Raw genomic sequence first — 19,218 nt, 5'->3', positions numbered from 1 at the left:
TACAGGTATGCACCTCATCTACCTACGTTATACAGGTATGCACCTCATCTACCTACGTTATACAGGTATGTACCTCATCTACCTACGTAATACAGGTATGCACCACATCTACCTACGTTATACAGGTATGCACCTCATCTACCTACGTTATACAGGTATGCACCTCATCTACCTACGTTATACAGGTATGCACCTCATCTACCTACGTTATACAGGTATGCACGGTAGCTTTGACATCAGTTTTTAACATCGCCGTTAAACTAGACATCGGGTCGTTAAACTAGACGTCGGGTCGTTAAACTAGACATTGGTGTTAAACTAGACATCGGGTCGTTAAACTAGACATCGGGACGTTAAACTAGACATCGGGTCGTTAAACTAGACATCGGGTCGTTAAACTAGACATCGGTGTTAAACTAGACATCGGTGTTAAACTAGACATCGGGACGTTAAACTAGACATCGGGTCGTTAAACTAGACATCGGGTCGTTAAACTAGACATCGGGACGTTAAACTAGACGTCGGGTCGTTAAACTAGACATCGGGTCGTTAAACTAGACATCGGGTCGTTAAACTAGACATCGGGACGTTAAACTAGACGTCGGGTCGTTAAACTAGACATCGGGTCGTTAAACTAGACATCGGGTCGTTAAACTAGACATCGGGTCGTTAAACTAGACATCGGGTCGTTAAACTAGACATCGGGTCGTTAAACTAGACGTTGGCATTTTTTGCTAATACCGTCCGATTCCGATACGTTCACCGATATATTGTGCATTCCTAGTTATGACATGGTTATAACCGTGTTATAGTGACGCGTGGTGTCAAGTAGTGGGACCACTTTTTCTAATGCTTACCCTATAATAACGCTACAAATCATCACATGATGGCGCATGGTTTGGCTACAAATCATGAAATATATTGACCAATCACAGACAGCAGCCGACAAGTAGAAAAAAGAGAACTGAATTGAACATGACATTCATTTAAATATGATTTAAATATTCATTTAAATATGATTTAAATAGGCCTATAGCCTACTGTTTTATTTTATACAGTCATCTCGGTTTGAATTTGAAGCATCTTTTTATACTTCGCTTGTTTGAATTCATGGCAGAAACCTTGTCAACTTTGTTTGTTCTGAAGTTATCGGCGGTCACAGAGAGACGGATAAACCGTGTGGTTCTATGTTCAGCAGAGATCTTCTGTGTTTAAAGTGATGCAGGAGAGGGAAAGCATCTAACGACGCTCTTACAGTAGCTTTTCAATAACGCTGGTTTTGGGGAAACAGATCAGAGATTTACCGATGCTCCTACGAAGATTCTAACGATGAACTTAAGATGCTTTTGGAAAAACCTGGCCCAGGTTGCTACGGTGCAACGGTCTAAGGCTACGGTCTATACGGTACGGTGATCGAGTTCAATACAGCGCTTTGAATAATAATAAGTCAACACGTTCAATTGAATATCTTGTCAGCGATGCATTATACAGGCTATGATAGGATTCATATTACCCGGTTTTGTAAATAATCAAAGGTGAATTCACCAATCGAGAGTCAATAGGTTACTGTTTTCATACACAGGTAGGACTATATATATATACATATATATATATATATATATATATATATATATATGGTGTTTATTTTGTGGGAAAAAGCGAGAGAAATCTGCACTTACCTGCTGAAAATGGCTTCACAAACCCTCTGTATTAGCGCATGGCACAAGCAGACTCCTATTCTTTCTGGGAAGAATACAATAGCCCTGAAGTAGAGTATTAGTTGACTTCTATCACCTTGGACGTCCGAGCGGCGGGTCGCCGTATCCAGACCGCCTCCTCCTCTGCGACGCACCTGGCGTCAAAAGGTCACGCACAGGCTGGCAAAAGTAGAGAGTCGCAGGACCGTAGAAAACAGCGTTTGAACTAAACGGTTACGGTACTTCTATTGCAAATGTGTGGTCTGTTTCGTCTAACTAAGATCCGCCTTACCTCCCTCCCTCTTCCCCTCTCTTTCTCCCCTCCCCTCTGGTCTGCAGGCACCGTCGCCGCTATGGCACCGACGCCCTCTACCGCAATCAGGCCGTTTACGCACGAGCCGTACCGTATTCGGATTAATTGTGTGCAGCCCATGGACCTTGCTACAGGTCCTGAACCGGGAATGCGGAACCGTGGACCCACCGGGTGTGCAGATTTTCCAGTGGAGGATGCTTAGGGGAGGATGGTTTATAATAATGTCTGGAACGGAGTTGATGGAATGGCATCAAACACGTATTTGATACCATTCCATAAATTCCGCTCCAGCCATTACCAGGAGCCCGTCCTTCCCAATGAAGGTGCCACCAACCTCCTGTGGTTCCAACCCAACAACAAACATGTTCCAGCCAATGAAGAACTGACTGGCTGAATCAGGTGTTCATAAGAATGGAAGGTTTTCGTTGAATCAACGTTGTTTCCACATCATTTCAATTAAATTTCGTTGAACCAACGATGAATAGACGTTGTCTTGACGTCTGTGCCCAGTGGGGTAGATGAAACATGTCTCTATGGCTGCATTTACACAGGCAACTTCCCAATGAACGTTATGGGCCCAATTTCCCAGAAGCATTTTAAGGCCAAATGTATCGCTAAATGTACCTCTATAGGAGAATCATTTAATCTCTGCGCTGTTTCCTAAAACCATCTTTATTAATGTTGCACTTGAAAACGCGCATCTGCCTCCACTTGTAGAACAGCTAAATGCGTCTTTAGATGATTTTTTTGTGCCGTGCCGCGTCACTTTAAACACAAAAGCCTCCGATAAACATAGACTTATAGGGTTTATCCGTGTCTTCTCTGTGACCCCCGATAACCTCAGAACAAAGTTAACTCCAAATACAAGTTGCCAGTGTCTTTGAAAGTCATACTAACAAGTGACATAAACACAATGCATCAAATTAAAACCGAGATGACTGCATTCAAATATAAATACATGTTCAATCAATTGACTTACCTGGGTTACTCTGTCATTTGATTTACCTGGGTTACTCTGTCATTTGATTTACCTGGGTTACTCTGTCATTTGATTTACCTGGGTTACTCTGTCATTTGATTTACCTGGGTTACTCTGTCATTTGATTTACCTGGGTTACTCTGTCATTTGATTTACCTGGGTTACTCTGTCATTTGATTTACCTGGGTTACTCTGTCATTTGATTTACCTGGGTTACTCTGTCATTTGTTGCAATTTATTTCGTGTGTAGCCTAACATGTGCGTAACGAAGCGCCAAATCTGGGATTTAGTGACGTTTTATTGGGTAGCCGAAACATGGAAATAAACCACCTCAGTATTTTCCAACGCAGGTGGTAATATCTCTCTAGGCGCAGATCCGTCTTCAGTTTTTCATTTTAACATCATTTAACGAGGCAAGTCAGTTAAGAACAAATTCTTATTTACAATGACGGCCTACCGGGGGGAACAGTGGCTTAACTGTCAGCTCAGCTCAGGGATTCGATCCAGCAACCTTTCGGTTACTGACCCTCTAACCACTCGGCTACCTGCTGCCCCAAAATATTGTTAAATAATGATATTTATATTATATATAATAATTCTAACTATATTAAGGAAAGATTTGAATGGAGATGGCTGATCCGAGAGTAGCACTGGCTTTCTTTCAATCCTTTCAGTCTGGACACATGATCCAATGGCGCCCTTAGCGACGGGTAGTTACCCTTAGCGACGGGTAGTTACCCTTGGCAACGGGTAGTTAGCTCTGCGTGGTCTTTTGGGAAACGCATGTTACATCTTCGCTGTTGAGGGAGGAAATATGCATCACTAAAACATTGGAGAAACCGGGCCCTGGACACACACGTTCCATCTTTTATAGTAACAATATAATACCACTAGAGGTCCTCATCACATCACAGTAAGTAGAGGTCCTCATCACAGTAAGTAGAGGTCCACATCACAGTAAGTAGAGGTCCACATCACAGTAAGTAGAGGTCCTCATCACATCACAGTAAGTAGATGGTTCTCATCACATCACAGTAAGTAGAGGTCCTCATCACATCACAGTAAGTAGAGGTCCTCATCACATCACAGTAAGTAGAGGTCCTCATCACATCACAGTAAGTAGAGGTCCTCATCACATCACAGTAAGTAGAGGTCCTCATCACATCACAGTAAGTAGAGGTCCTCATCACATCACAGTAAGTAGAGGTCCCCATCACATCACAGTAAGTAGAGATCCTCATCACAGTAAGTAGAGGTCCTCATCACAGTAAGTAGAGGTCCTCATCACATCACAGTAAATAGAGGTCCTCATCACAGTAATTAGAGGTCCACATCACAGTAAGTAGAGGTCCTCATCACATCACAGTAAGTAGAGGTCCTCATCACATCACAGTAAGTAGATGGTTCTCATCACATCACAGTAAGTAGAGGTCCTCATCACATCACAGTAAGTAGAGGTCCTCATCACATCACAGTAAGTAGAGGTCCCCATCACATCACAGTAAGTAGAGATCCTCATCACAGTAAGTAGAGGTCCTCATCACAGTAAGTAGAGGTCCTCATCACATCACAGTAAGTAGAGGTCCTCATCACATCACAGTAAGTAGAGGTCCTCATCACATCACAGTAAGTAGAGGTCCTCATCACATCACAGTAGAGACCATCAACCTATCATAACTGTAGAGGGCTAGAGGCAGGGTTCAACCATAGACCTATCATAACTGTAGAGGGCTAGAGACAGTGTTCAACCATAGACCATGTCAACTGTAGAGGGCTAGAGGCAGGGTTCAACCTTAGACCTGTCATAACTGTAGAGGGCTAGAGGCAGGGTTCAACCATAGACCATGTCAACTGTAGAGGGCTAGAGGCAGGGTTCAACCATAGACCTATCATAACTGTAGAGGGCTAGAGGCAGGGTTCAACCATAGACCTATCATAACTGTAGAGGGCTAGAGGCAGGGTTCAACCATAGACCTATCATAACTGTAGAGGGCTAGAGGCAGGGTTCAACCATAGACCATGTCAACTGTAGAGGGCTAGAGGCAGGGTTCAACCATAGACCTGTCATAACTGTAGAGGGCTAGAGGCAGGGTTCAACCATAGACCTATCATAACTGTAGAGGGCTAGAGGCAGGGTTCAACCATAGACCTATCATAACTGTAGAGGGCTAGAGGCAGGGTTCAACCATAGACCTGTCATAACTGTAGAGGGCTAGAGGCAGGGTTCAACCATAGACCATGTCAACTGTAGAGGGCTAGAGGCAGGGTTCAACCATAGACCTATCATAACTGTAGCGGGCTAGAGGCAGGGTTCAACCATAGACCTGTCATAACTGTAGAGGGCTAGAGGCAGGGTTCAACCATAGACCATGTCAACTGTAGAGGGCTAGAGGCAGGGTTCAACCATAGACCTATCATAACTGTAGAGGGCTAGAGGCAGGGTTCAACCATAGACCTATCATAACTGTAGAGGGCTAGAGGCAGGGTTCAACCATAGACCTATCATAACTGTAGAGGGCTAGAGGCAGGGTTCAACCATAGACCTATCATAACTGTAGAGGGCTAGAGGCAGGGTTCAACCATAGACCTGTCATAACTGTAGAGGGCTAGAGGCAGGGTTCAACCATAGACCATGTCAACTGTAGAGGGCTAGAGGCAGGGTTCAACCATAGACCTATCATAACTGTAGAGGGCTAGAGGCAGGGTTCAACCATAGACCTATCATAACTGTAGAGGGCTAGAGGCAGGGTTCAACCATAGACCTATCATAACTGTAGAGGGCTAGAGGCAGGGTTCAACCATAGACCATGTCAACTGTAGAGGGCTAGAGGCAGGGTTCAACCATAGACCTGTCATAACTGTAGAGGGCTAGAGGCAGGGTTCAACCATAGACCTATCATAACTGTAGAGGGCTAGAGGCAGGGTTCAACCATAGACCTATCATAACTGTAGAGGGCTAGAGGCATGGTTCAACCATAGACCTGTCATAACTGTAGAGGGCTAGAGGCAGGGTTCAACCATAGACCATGTCAACTGTAGAGGGCTAGAGGCAGGGTTCAACCATAGACCTATCATAACTGTAGAGGGCTAGAGGCAGGGTTCAACCATAGACCTATCATAACTGTAGAGGGCTAGAGGCAGGGTTCAACCATAGACCATGTCAACTGTAGAGGGCTAGAGGCAGGGTTCAACCATAGACCTATCATAACTGTAGAGGGCTAGAGGCAGGGTTCAACCATAGACCTATCATAACTGTAGAGGGCTAGAGGCAGGGTTCAACCATAGACCTATCATAACTGTAGAGGGCTAGAGGCAGGGTTCAACCATAGACCTGTCATAACTGTAGAGGGCTAGAGGCAGGGTTCAACCATAGACCATGTCAACTGTAGAGGGCTAGAGGCAGGGTTCAACCATAGACCTATCATAACTGTAGAGGGCTAGAGGCAGGGTTCAACCATAGACCTATCATAACTGTAGAGGGCTAGAGGCAGGGTTCAACCATAGACCTATCATAACTGTAGAGGGCTAGAGGCAGGGTTCAACCATAGACCATGTCAACTGTAGAGTTCTAGAGGCAGGGTTCAACCATAGACCTATCATAACTGTAGAGGGCTAGAGGCAGGGTTCAACCATAGACCTATCATAACTGTAGAGGGCTAGAGGCAGGGTTCAACCATAGACCTGTCATAACTGTAGAGGGCTAGAGGCAGGGTTCAACCATAGACCATGTCAACTGTAGAGGGCTAGAGGCAGGGTTCAACCATAGACCTATCATAACTGTAGAGGGCTAGAGGCAGGGTTCAACCATAGACCTATCATAACTGTAGAGGGCTAGAGGCAGGGTTCAACCATAGACCTGTCATAACTGTAGAGGGCTAGAGGCAGGGTTCAACCATAGAACATGTCAACTGTAGAGGGCTAGAGGCAGGGTTCAACCATAGACCTATCATAACTGTAGAGGGCTAGAGGCAGGGTTCAACCATAGACCTATCATAACTGTAGAGGGCTAGAGGCAGGGTTCAACCATAGACCTATCATAACTGTAGAGGGCTAGAGGCAGGGTTCAACCATAGACCTATCATAACTGTAGAGGGCTAGAGGCAGGGTTCAACCATAGACTAATCATAACTGTAGAGGGCTAGAGGCAGGGTTCAACCATAGACCTGTCATAACTGTAGAGGGCTAGAGGCAGGGTTCAACCATAGACCTATCATAACTGTAGAGGGCTAGAGGCAGGGTTCAACCATAGACCATGTCAACTGTAGAGGGCTAGAGGCAGGGTTCAACCATAGACCTATCATAACTGTAGAGGGCTAGAGACAGGGTTCAACCATAGACCATGTCAACTGTAGAGGGCTAGAGGCAGGGTTGAACCATAGACCTATCATAACCGTAGAGGGATAGAGGCAGGGTTCAACCATAGACCATGTCAACTGTAGAGGGCTAGAGGCAGGGTTCAACCATAGACCATGTCAACTGTAGAGGGCTAGAGGCAGGGTTCAACCATAGACCATGTCAACTGTAGAGGGCTAGAGGCAGGGTTCAACCATAGACCATGTCAACTGTAGAGGGCTAGAGGCAGGGTTCAACCATAGACCTATCATAACTGTAGAGGGCTAGAGGCAGGGTTCAACCATAGACCTATCATAACTGTAGAGGGCTAGAGGCAGGGTTCAACCATAGACCTATCATAACTGTAGAGGGCTAGAGGCAGGGTTCAACCATAGACCATGTCAACTGTAGAGGGCTAGAGGCAGGGTTCAACCATAGACCTATCATAACTGTAGAGGGCTAGAGGCAGGGTTCAACCATAGACCTATCATAACTGTAGAGGGCTAGAGGCAGGGTTCAACCATAGACCTATCATAACTGTAGAGGGCTAGAGGCAGGGTTCAAACATAGACCATGTCAACTGTAGAGCCTCAAGAGGTGCTGAATGATTCATACTGTAAAGTGTTGTTCATGGCTTTGTCCCAGGCCTGTAGGATGGACGGTGAAGAAAACTCATCTTCCTGGACATTGATCATGAAAAAGATTGTATTACAGAGGTTAAAGTTCAGCGTGTCAATGTTAGAAAATAAACCACATGTTGTGTACCGTTTCAGATTTTATTTCAACAGTCAACATACATCTACTGCTTATCAGCTTCCTCCAAATGTCCACATTGTCTGTTGTAAAACGAGCTACATTCTGACACAGCAACAACAACCCCATAACAGACCTACTATCTCTCACACACGTCCACACACTGTGGGAGCTGAACAGACGCATGTCTCAGGTCAGGGTTCAGGTCTGGGTCAGGACCACTGGTCTCAGGTCAGGACCACTGATCTCAGGTCAGGGTTCAGGCCTGGGTCAGGACCACTGGTCTCAGGTCAGGACCACTGATCTCAGGTCAGGGTTCAGGTCTGGGTCAGGACCACTGGTCTCAGGTCAGGACCACTGATCTCAGGTCAGGGTTCAGGTCTGGGTCAGGACCACTGATCTCAGGTCAGGGTTCAGGCCTGGGTCAGGACCACTGGTCTCAGGTCAGGACCACTGATCTCAGGTCAGGGATGGGACCACTGACCTCACGACAAGGTTCAGGTCTGGGATGGGACCACTGGTCTTAGGTCAGGGTTCAGGTCTGGGTCAGGACCACTGGTCTCAGGTCAGGGATGGGACCTCTGACCTCAGGACAAGGTTCAGGTCTGGGATGGGACCACTGGTCTCAGGTCAGGGTTCAGGTCTGGGTCAGGACCACTGGTCTCAGGCCAGGGATGGGACCACTGACCTCAGGTCAGGGTTCAGGTCAGGGATGGGACCACTGGTCTCAGGACAGGGTTCAGGTCAGAACTTATTCAAAGCCTTTACCACAGGTATCAATCATTATATCATTCCTTTACCACAGGTATCAGTCATTACATCATTCCTTTACCACAGGTATCAGTCATTACATCATTATATCATTCCTTTACCACAGGTATCAGTCATTACATCATTCCTTTACCACAGGTATCAGTCATTATATCATTCCTTTACCACAGGTATCAGTCATTACATCATTCCTTTACCACAGGTATCAGTCATTATATCATTCCTTTACCACAGGTATCAGTCATTATATCATTATATCATTCCTTTACCACAGGTATCAGTCATTATATCATTCCTTTACCACAGGTATCAGTCATTATATCATTATATCATTCCTTTACCACAGGTATCAGTCATTACATCATTACATCATTCCTTTACCACAGGTATCAGTCATTATATCATTCCTTTACCACAGGTATCAGTCATTATATCATTCCTTTACCACAGGTATCAGTCATTACATCATTACATCATTCCTTTACCACAGGTATCAGTCATTATATCATTCCTTTACCACAGGTATCAGTCATTATATCATTCCTTTACCACAGGTATCAGTCATTATATCATTCCTTTACCACAGGTATCAGTCATTTCATCATTCCTTTACCACAGGTATAAGTCATTACATCATTCCTTTACCACAGGTATCAGTCATTATATCATTCCTTTACCACAGGTATCAGTCATTATATCATTCCTTTACCACAGGTATCAGTCATTATATCATTCCTTTACCACAGGTATCAGTCATTATATCATTCCTTTACCACAGGTATCAGTCATTATATCATTCCTCTACCACAGGTATCAGTCATTATATCATTCCTTTACCACAGGTATCAGTCATTTCATCATTCCTTTACCACAGGTATAAGTCATTACATCATTCCTTTACCACAGGTATCAGTCATTATATCATTCCTTTACCACAGGTATCAGTCATTATATCATTACATCATTCCTTTACCACAGGTATCAGTCATTATATCATTCCTTTACCACAGGTATCAGTCATTTCATCATTCCTTTACCACAGGTATAAGTCATTACATCATTCCTTTACCACAGGTATCAGTCATTATATCATTCCTTTACCACAGGTATCAGTCATTATATCATTACATCATTCCTTTACCACAGGTATCAGTCATTTCATCATTCCTTTACCACAGGTATCAGTCATTATATCATTCCTTTACCACAGGTATCAGTCATTATATCATTCCTTTACCACAGGTATCAGTCATTATATCATTCCTTTACCACAGGTATCAGACATTATATCATTCCTTTACCACAGGTATCAGTCATTACATCATTACATCATTCCTTTACCACAGGTATCAGTCATTATATCATTACATCATTCCTTTACCACAGGTATCAGTCATTATATCATTCCTTTACCACAGGTATCAGTCATTATATCATTCCTTTACCACAGGTATCAGTCATTATATCATTACATCATTCCTTTACCACAGGTATCAGTCATTATATCATTCCTTTACCACAGGTATCAGTCATTACATCATTCCTTTACCACAGGTATCAGTCATTACATCATTCCTTTACCACAGGTATCAGTCATTATATCATTCCTTTACCACAGGTATCAGTCATTATATCATTCCTTTACCACAGGTATCAGTCATTATATCATTCCTTTACCACAGGTATCAGTCATTATATCATTCCTTTACCACAGGTATCAGTCATTATATCATTCCTTTACCACAGGTATCAGTCATTATATCATTACATCATTCCTTTACCACAGGTATCAGTCATTATATCATTCCTTTACCACAGGTATCAGTCATTATATCATTCCTTTACCACAGGTATCAGTCATTATATCATTCCTTTACCACAGGTATCAGTCATTATATCATTCCTTTACCACAGGTATCAGTCATTATATCATTCCTTTACCACAGGTATCAGTCATTATATCATTCCTTTACCACAGGTATCAGTCATTACATCATTCCTTTACCACAGGTATCAGTCATTATATCATTCCTTTACCACAGGTATCAGTCATTACATCATTCCTTTACCACAGGTATCAGTCATTACATCATTCCTTTACCACAGGTATCAGTCATTATATCATTCCTTTACCACAGGTATCAGACAAAACCCACAACCACACCGTTCGTTAATAATATATCATATAGCGCTTTAATCCAAAGTGATTTACAGTCATGCGTGCGTACATTTTACGTCTGGGCTGCCCCGGGAATCGAACCTACAACCCTGGGGTACAAGCACCATGCTCTACCAACTGAGCTGTTCGGGAACTGTTCGGGAGCTGTTCGGGAACTGTTCGGTAGCTGTTCGGGAGCTGTTCGGGAACTGTTCGGGAGCTGTTCGGGAACTGTTCGGGAACTGTTCGGTAGCTGTTCGGGAACTGTTCGGTAGCTGTTCGGGAGCTGTTCGGGAACTGTTCGGTAGCTGTTCGGGAACTGTTCGGGAGCTGTTCGGGAACTGTTCGGGAACTGTTCAGTTGTTCCAGCATCTTTTCTTGCTGCTCAAATAAGACCTGAGATTTGAATTGTCAATCAGAAGAAGACAGAGGAACAGGAGAAGCCTCTAATTTGGATGTGTGAGGTATTGGATGATTTGACACAGGGCTATCAAGGATCTCTGATCGCGTTCTTCATAACGCTTCATAAAGACTTCATAAGGCTTCATAGAGGCTTCATAAGGCTTCATAGAGACTTCTTAAGGCTTCATAAAGACTTCACAAGGCTTCATAAAGACTTCTTAAGGCTTCATAAAGACTATAAAGACTTCTTAAGGCTTCATAAAGACTCCTTAAGGCTTCATAAAGACTATAAAGACTTCTTAAGGCTTCATAAAGACTCCTTAAGGCTTCATAAAGACTCATTAAGGCTTCATAAAGACTTCTTAAGGCTTCATAAAGACTTCATAAGGCTTCATAGAGACTTCATAAGGCTTCATAAAGACTTTATAAGGCTTCATAAAAGCTCCATGAATCCAACGTCAGGCAGACATCTACTGCTCCTTGACGACGATCATCAACATTCAGAAATAAATGAAAACGATGAACACTCATCCAAACAAAAGACTCAGTTTGTCTCAGTCCTCTCAGAGTTCACCTCATCATCACATTCATCATCGTCACACAGCTGCTTTCTGCTTCCAGGTCAAAGTTCAACTACATTAATGCCAACTGTCGCGACACTAGTACACATAGAGCCGCTTAAATCAACTCAAGGTTCAAGTCCCTAGTGGGATAATAAGATGGGTCCATAACAAGTCTTTCCCCTCAACATGGGTCTGATCTGAGGAGGTTATACTCCCTAGAACGGACGTCTCCATTCAAATCAATGATTCCGTAAGGGGTGGACTGGAGGCCATATTGAATGTCCCTCTCAGGACACCTCTATGACCTCCATGCTTCCTGAGAAGCTGCTGTGACTCCCCATCTCCTCCCTGGATCTAGTCTCGCCTCCTCCTCTCATCCTGTCTCCGAGTTCCATCTGACAGCTCCGTCTCTTCAGCTGCTTCTCCAAGGTGCTCTCCTCGTGCCAGCTCCTCCGTGAGTCCCCGTGGTCGCCGCTCCGCTGCCGCCCGCGCCGCCGCACCTCCTCCAACCCCTGACTCACGCTGTACGCCGCCACGCTGCCACCCCCCAGAATGTTAGCCCCGCCTCCTAAGATGGCGGAGGTGGAGTAGAAGTGGTGTGACTCGGAGAGGTACCATCCCCCCGACGACACAGTGACGGGACCCAATAGGATGTCAGAGTGCCAGCCCTTCAGGGCGGAGCCTAGGTTAGGGGCGGGCTTGGACAGGTGCTGCTGGGAACGCGATAGGCCGAACAGGAAGCCGGTGGTGTGAGGGGTGTGGTTAGAGTTCTCCTCCATACTGCCACTACGGTGGAGCTGCTGGGAACAGGAGAGGGGAGGTGGAGGAGGCTTAGCCTGGCTGGGCTGCTTCATGCTGGGCTGGTTGGAGGTGGTAGTGGTGCTGGTAGTGGTGGAGACTACAGGAGCAGCAGTGGGAGCTGCAGACGTATCAGCAGGGTCTGCGGGACCGTCGTACTGCTCCTTGTCAGGGCTCGGCTCAGGTGTAGACTGCTCTGACATCTCCTTCACAGGAGAGAACTGATACGGTTTCCCTGCAGGCTCCTTGAAGCTCACGGATGGGTTATAATAGTCTTGGGCTCCAGGGTGGGATGTAGGGTGGGGGTACGGCCTCATGGGGGCGCTGCTGCAGCCTCCTGGCTCCCTGTACGACTTGATGTCCAGAGAGAAGGACCTTTTCAGCCGGGCAGCGCTGTCCTCCGTCCCCTGGTCCAGCTGAAGGCCTTGGAGCCCCTGGAGAGCCTGGGCCAGGAGCCTCTCCTCTGGAGGCCAGGGGGCCAGGACACACGGCAGAGTCAGGGGCTCCAGCAGGGCCAGGGCAGGGTCTGGGAGGCTGGGAGTAGGGTTAGGGGGGTCGTGCTCTAGTGGGGGGTGGAGGAGAGGAGAGGTTTTGACCCCGGTGGTTTCTCTGATCTCCGACCTTCCAGGAGTCTTGATCTTCTTTTCAAAGTCCAGCAGCTGACCCAGGAAGTTGAAGTTAGGAGAGATGGTGGGCCTCTTCTCCTTCACGAACCTGTAGAGGAAAGACAGAAACATACAGGACATCAGTAGAGATGCTGTAACACACTGGGTTGTTACAGAGTTGGGAAAACCTATAGGGTTAAGACAGGGGACATTTATAACTGTAACACAGGACATCAGTAGAGATGCTGTAACACACTGGGTTGTTACAGAGTTGGGAAAACCTAGAGGGTCAAGACAGGGGACATTTATAACTGTAACACAGGACATCAGTAGAGATGCTGCTGAGGTTACCATCACAGCCATCATTACAGCCCTCCACAGTGCAGTGTCTTCATTCAGGATGACAAGCTGGGCCTTTCATGTGGTCATGTGACACACAGTGTTGTTTAATCAGGGGTCATGTGACACACAGTGTTGTTTAATCAGGGGTCATGTGACACACAGTGTTGTTTAATCAGGAGTCATGTGAAGATGGGTTCATTAAGACAGACAGGAAGAGGGGGTATCCTCTTAGTTACGGAGAACTTGCAGGGGGGTGGTTGCTGAGTGGTCAAGTCCATAAGCAGGAAGGTGACGTGTACATGAGGCCTTGTGCCTTATTATGGTCCTACAGGGTTCAATCATCTCACCTGTAAGCTTCGTCTAGTGACATGTCCATCCTCGTCATGATGTAAGCGATAGCGATGGTTGCCGAGCGGGAGATGCCAGCCAGACAGTGGACCAGCACACAGGCGTTGGAGGCTTTGGCCTTTTCTATGAACTCTACAGATCTGTCCAACCAGGGGAGGATCTTCTCGCAGAAGCTGTCGTTGACAGGGACTCGCAGGAAGTGAGACTCAGGGATGTAGTCTGGTTTGGGACATGTGTTACTGGCATTCAGGACGTACGCTATCTCATTCTGCTGCATCACTTCCTGCAGAGGAGGGAGGAATACAGCTGGTTAGAATGCTTTACACACATCACTTCCTGCAGAGGAGGGAGGAATACAGCTGGTTAGAATGCTTTACACACATCACTTCCTGCAGAGGAGGGAGGAATACAGCTGGTTAGAATGCTTTACACACATCACTTCCTGCAGAGGAGGGAGGAATACAGCTGGTTAGAATGCTTTACACACATCACTTCCTGCAGAGGAGGGAGGAATACAGCTGGTTAGAATGCTTTACACACATCACTTCCTGCAGAGGAGGGAGGAATACAGCTAGTTAGAATGCTTTACACACATCACTTCCTGCAGAGGAGGGAGGAATACAGCTGGTTAGAATGCTTTACACACATCACTTCCTGCAGAGGAGGGAGGAATACAGCTGGTTAGAATGCTTTACACACATCACTTCCTGCAGAGGAGGGAGGAATACAGCTGGTTAGAATGCTTTACACACATCACTTCCTGCAGAGGAGGGAGGAATACAGCTGGTTAGAACGCTTTACACACATCACTTCCTGCAGAGGAGGGAGGAATACAGCTGGTTAGAATGCTTTACACACATCACTTCCTGCAGAGGAGGGAGGAATACAGCTGGTTAGAATGCTTTACACACATCACTTCCTGCAGAGGAGGGAGGAATACAGCTGGTTAGAACGCTTTACACACATCACTTCCTGCAGAGGAGGGAGGAATACAGCTGGTTAGAATGCTTTACACACATCACTTCCTGCAGAGGAGGGAGGAATACAGCTGGTTAGAATGCTTTACACACATCACTTCCTGCAGAGGAGGGAGGAATACAGCTGGTTAGAATGCTTTACACACATCACTTCCTGCAGAGGAGGGAGGAATACAGCTGGTTAGAATGCTTCACACACATCACTTCCTGCAGAGGAGGGAGGAATACAGCTGGTTAGAACGCTTTACACACATTACTTCCTGCAGAGGAGGGAGGAATACAGCTGGTTAGAACGCTATAATATATAGTAATATATCTAATACCTTGTTGAGTACGTCTCTCTGACAGCCCAGGTAGAGGTGAGGCAGGATGCGTGTTGGCCCAGAGGTGTTGAGGGGCAGGCAGGGCTGAGAGAGGCAGGTGGGGACCAGGCAGGACGTGGCCAGAAGAGCCTTACCTTCACATAGACCTGGAAACAGCTGGGAAAACGCTGAGAAACCACCTGAAGACAGACACACAGAAACATCCCAATCAAATAAAGGAAGACAGAGGTTACTGTATTAGAGACACTAGAGATTACTGTATTAGAGACACTAGAGATTACTGTATTAGAGATACTAGAGATTACTGTATTAGAGATACTAGAGTTTACTGCATTATAGACACTAGAGGTTACTGTATTAGAGACACTAGAGATTACTGTATTAGAGATACTAGAGATTACTGTATTAGAGACACTAGAGATTACTGTATTAGAGATACTAGAGGTTACTGTATTAGAGATACTAGAGGTTACTGTATTAGAGAACCCAGAGGTTACTGTATTAGAGATACTAGAGATTACTGTATTAGAGACACTAGAGATTACTGTATTAGAGATACTAGAGATTACTGTATTAGAGATACTAGAGTTTACTGCATTATAGACACTAGAGGTTACTGTATTAGAGACACTAGAGATTACTGTATTAGAGATACTAGAGATTACTGTATTAGAGACACTAGAGATTACTGTATTAGAGATACTAGAGGTTACTGTATTAGAGATACTAGAGGTTACTGTATTAGAGACACTAGAGGTTACTGTATTAGAGACACTAGAGATTACTGTATTAGAGATACTAGAGGTTACTGTATTAGAGATACTAGAGGTTACTGTATTAGAGATACTAGAGGTTACTGTATTAGAGATACTAGAGATTACTGTATTAGAGATACTAGAGGTTACTGTATTAGAGATACTAGAGGTTACTGTATTAGAGACACTAGAGGTTACTGTATTAGAGACACTAGAGGTTACTGTATTAGAGATACTAGAGATTACTGTATTAGAGATACTAGAGTTTACTGCATTATAGACACTAGAGGTTACTGTATTAGAGACACTAGAGATTACTGTATTAGAGATACTAGAGATTACTGTATTAGAGACACTAGAGATTACTGTATTAGAGATACTAGAGGTTACTGTATTAGAGATACTAGAGGTTACTGTATTAGAGACACTAGAGGTTACTGTATTAGAGACACTAGAGATTACTGTATTAGAGATACTAGAGGTTACTGTATTAGAGATACTAGAGATTACTGTATTAGAGATACTAGAGGTTACTGTATTAGAGATACTAGAGGTTACTGTATTAGAGATACTAGAGGTTACTGTATTAGAGATACTAGAGGTTACTGTATTAGAGAACCTAGAGATTACTGTATTAGAGATACTAGAGATTACTGTATTAGAGATACTAGAGGTTACTGTATTAGAGATACTAAAGGTTACTGTATTAGAGATACTAGAGGTTACTGTATTAGAGATACTAGAGGTTACTGTATTAGAGATACTAGAGATTACTGTATTAGAGACACTAGAGGTTACTGTATTAGAGACACTAGAGGTTACTGTATTAGAGACACTAGAGGTTACTGTATTAGAGATACTAGAGGTTACTGTATTAGAGAACCTAGAGGTTACTGTATTAGAGACACTAGAGGTTACTGTATTAGAGACACTAGAGGTTACTGTATTAGAGATACTAGAGGTTACTGTATTAGAGACACTAGAGGTTACTGTATTAGAGAACCTAGAGGTTACTGTATTAGAGATACTAGAGGTTACTGTATTAGAGACACTAGAGGTTACTGTATTAGAGATACTAGAGGTTACTGTATTAGAGACACTAGAGGTTACTGTATTAGAGAACCTAGAGGTTACTGTATTAGAGATACTAGAGGTTACTGTATTAGAGACACTAGAGGTTACTGTATTAGAGACACTAGAGGTTACTGTATTAGAGACACTAGAGGTTACTGTATTAGAGATACTAGAGGTTACTGTATTAGAGAACCTAGAGGTTACTGTATTAGAGACACTAGAGGTTACTGTATTAGAGACACTAGAGGTTACTGTATTAGAGATACTAGAGGTTACACATCGAACTTCGGTGTGAATGATAGATGCGTCAAAATCGGAATATGTATATATGTACAAACTCTAATCTCACGAAGAAGACCTGCACCATCATAAACCAATACAAGCAGGCTCTGATATTGTACACTAAACCTGCCTAGCAACAGCAGCCAAACTGAATGGTTGTGTTGTACATTATTATCTAGTAGTGTTTATAGAGGACCAACCTGACCTGCTGAGTCCATTACACAATACTGATACACTGCCTTCTGCACCCAGCGACACACACACACACACACACACACACACACACACACACACACACACACACACACACACACACACCAGCCACCTGTACCAGCCGACCCTCAGACAAGCCCAGTCCTAGTTGCTTGGCAACCGTGTACCCATGGCTCTCCAGCCTCTCCTTCAGATCTGTTCGTCCATGGATCCATCCTAAATGGAACCCCGTTCCCTGCATAGTAAGTGCACTACAGTTGAACAGAGCCCCATGGGCTATATAGGGAATAGGGTGCCCTTTAGGACTCAGACTAGGAGGACATCATGTGGAAATGTTCTTAAAGCTCACAGAAAAAACCACATCATGCATCTGTCCTCGTATCTCTCCTCCTCTCTCATCGTCACTCTGCCTCTCTCCTCCACTCTCCTCCTCTCTCCTCTCTCCACCTCTCTCCTCCTCTCTCCACCTCTCGCCTCCTCTCTCCTCCTCTCTCCACCTATCTCATCGTCACTCTGCCTCTCTCCACCTCTCGCCTCCTCTCTCCTCTCTCCACCTCTTTCCTCCTCTCTCATCGTCACTCTGCCTCTCTCCATCTCTCTCCTCCTCTCTCATCGTCACTCTGCCTCTCTCCTCCTCTCTCCTCCACTCTCCTCCTCTCTCCTCTCTCCACCTCTCTCCTCCTCTCTCCACCTCTCGCCTCCTCTCTCCTCCTCTCTCCACCTATCTCATCGTCACTCTGCCTCTCTCCACCTCTCGCCTCCTCTCTCCTCCTCTCTCCACCTCTCTCCTCCTCTCTCATCGTCACTCTGCCTCTCTCCATCTCTCTCCTCCTCTCTCATCGTCACTCTGCCTCTCTCCTCCTCTCTCCTCCACTCTCCTCCTCTCTCCTCGTCTCTCCTCGTCTCTCCTCCTCTCTCATCCTCTCTCCTCCTCTCTCCTCCTCTCTCCTTGTCTCTCCTCCTCTCTCCTCCTCTCTCCTCGTCTCTCTAACGTTCTCCACCGTTCTCCACCTCTCCTCCTCTCTCCTCGTCACTTTGCCTCTCCACCTGTCTCCAGCTCTCCTCCTCTCTCCTCCAATCTCCACCTCTCTCCACCTCTCTCCTCCGCTCTCCTTCTCTCATCTCCTCCTCTCTCCACGTCACTCTGCCTCTCTCCTCGTCTCTCTACCTGTCTCCACCTCTCCTCCTCTCTCCACCTCTCCTCGTCACTCTGCCTCTCTCCACCTCTCTCCTCCAATCTCCACCTCTCTCCTCCTCTCTCCACCTCTCTCCTCCGCTCTCCTTCTCTCATCTCCACCTGTCTCCACCTCTCCTCCTCTCTCCACCTCTCCTCGTCACTCTGCCTCTCTCCTCCTCTCTCCACCTCTCTCCTCCGCTCTCCACCTCTCTCACCTCTCTCCTCCGCTCTCCACCTCTCTTACCTCTCACCTCTCTCCTCCTCTCTCCTCCCCTCTCCTCTCCTCCACCTCTCTCCTCCGCTCTCCACCTCTCTTACCTCTCACCTCTCTCCTCCTCTCTCCACCTCTCTCCACC

The 19,218-nt window shown here is 45.4% G+C and overlaps 2 protein-coding genes and 1 long non-coding RNA gene across 4 annotated transcripts in view; 1 reads left to right on the top strand and 2 right to left on the bottom strand.

Moving 5' to 3' along the window:
* Positions 1-2,177, bottom strand: part of LOC110518769 (epidermal growth factor receptor kinase substrate 8-like) — a 153,782-nt gene extending 151,605 nt beyond the window's left edge. The window contains 1 exon segment of the mRNA XM_036945523.1: positions 1,680-2,177. The gene's annotated coding sequence lies outside the window, so the exon portion shown is untranslated.
* Positions 2,178-8,327: 6,150 nt separating this feature from the next.
* On the top strand, positions 8,328-8,983 carry LOC118938883. Of its 2 annotated transcripts, none has more exons than XR_005036295.1 (4): positions 8,328-8,383; positions 8,442-8,537; positions 8,602-8,847; positions 8,912-8,983. It is a non-coding gene; the product is annotated as an uncharacterized LOC118938883 (long non-coding RNA). The 2 variants fall into 2 exon arrangements; XR_005036294.1 differs by having other exon boundaries at positions 8,374-8,441; positions 8,480-8,537.
* Positions 8,984-11,015: 2,032 nt separating this feature from the next.
* Positions 11,016-19,218, bottom strand: part of LOC110514543 (dual specificity protein phosphatase 16) — a 66,027-nt gene continuing 57,824 nt past the window's right edge. The window contains exons 4-6 of the mRNA XM_036945522.1: positions 15,362-15,540; positions 14,061-14,344; positions 11,016-13,480 (exon numbers count right to left, since the gene is read on the bottom strand). Of these exons, the coding sequence (XP_036801417.1) occupies positions 12,256-13,480; positions 14,061-14,344; positions 15,362-15,540 (1,688 nt within the window). The 3' untranslated portion in view covers positions 11,016-12,255. The remainder of the gene's footprint in view (positions 13,481-14,060; positions 14,345-15,361; positions 15,541-19,218) is intronic.

The sequence above is a fragment of the Oncorhynchus mykiss genome, chromosome 15 (assembly GCF_013265735.2).
Source record: "Oncorhynchus mykiss isolate Arlee chromosome 15, USDA_OmykA_1.1, whole genome shotgun sequence".
Lineage (NCBI taxonomy): Eukaryota > Metazoa > Chordata > Actinopteri > Salmoniformes > Salmonidae > Oncorhynchus > Oncorhynchus mykiss.
The sequence above is the reverse complement of the archived record's forward strand: the minus strand, read 5'-3'. Positions and strand labels throughout refer to the sequence as shown.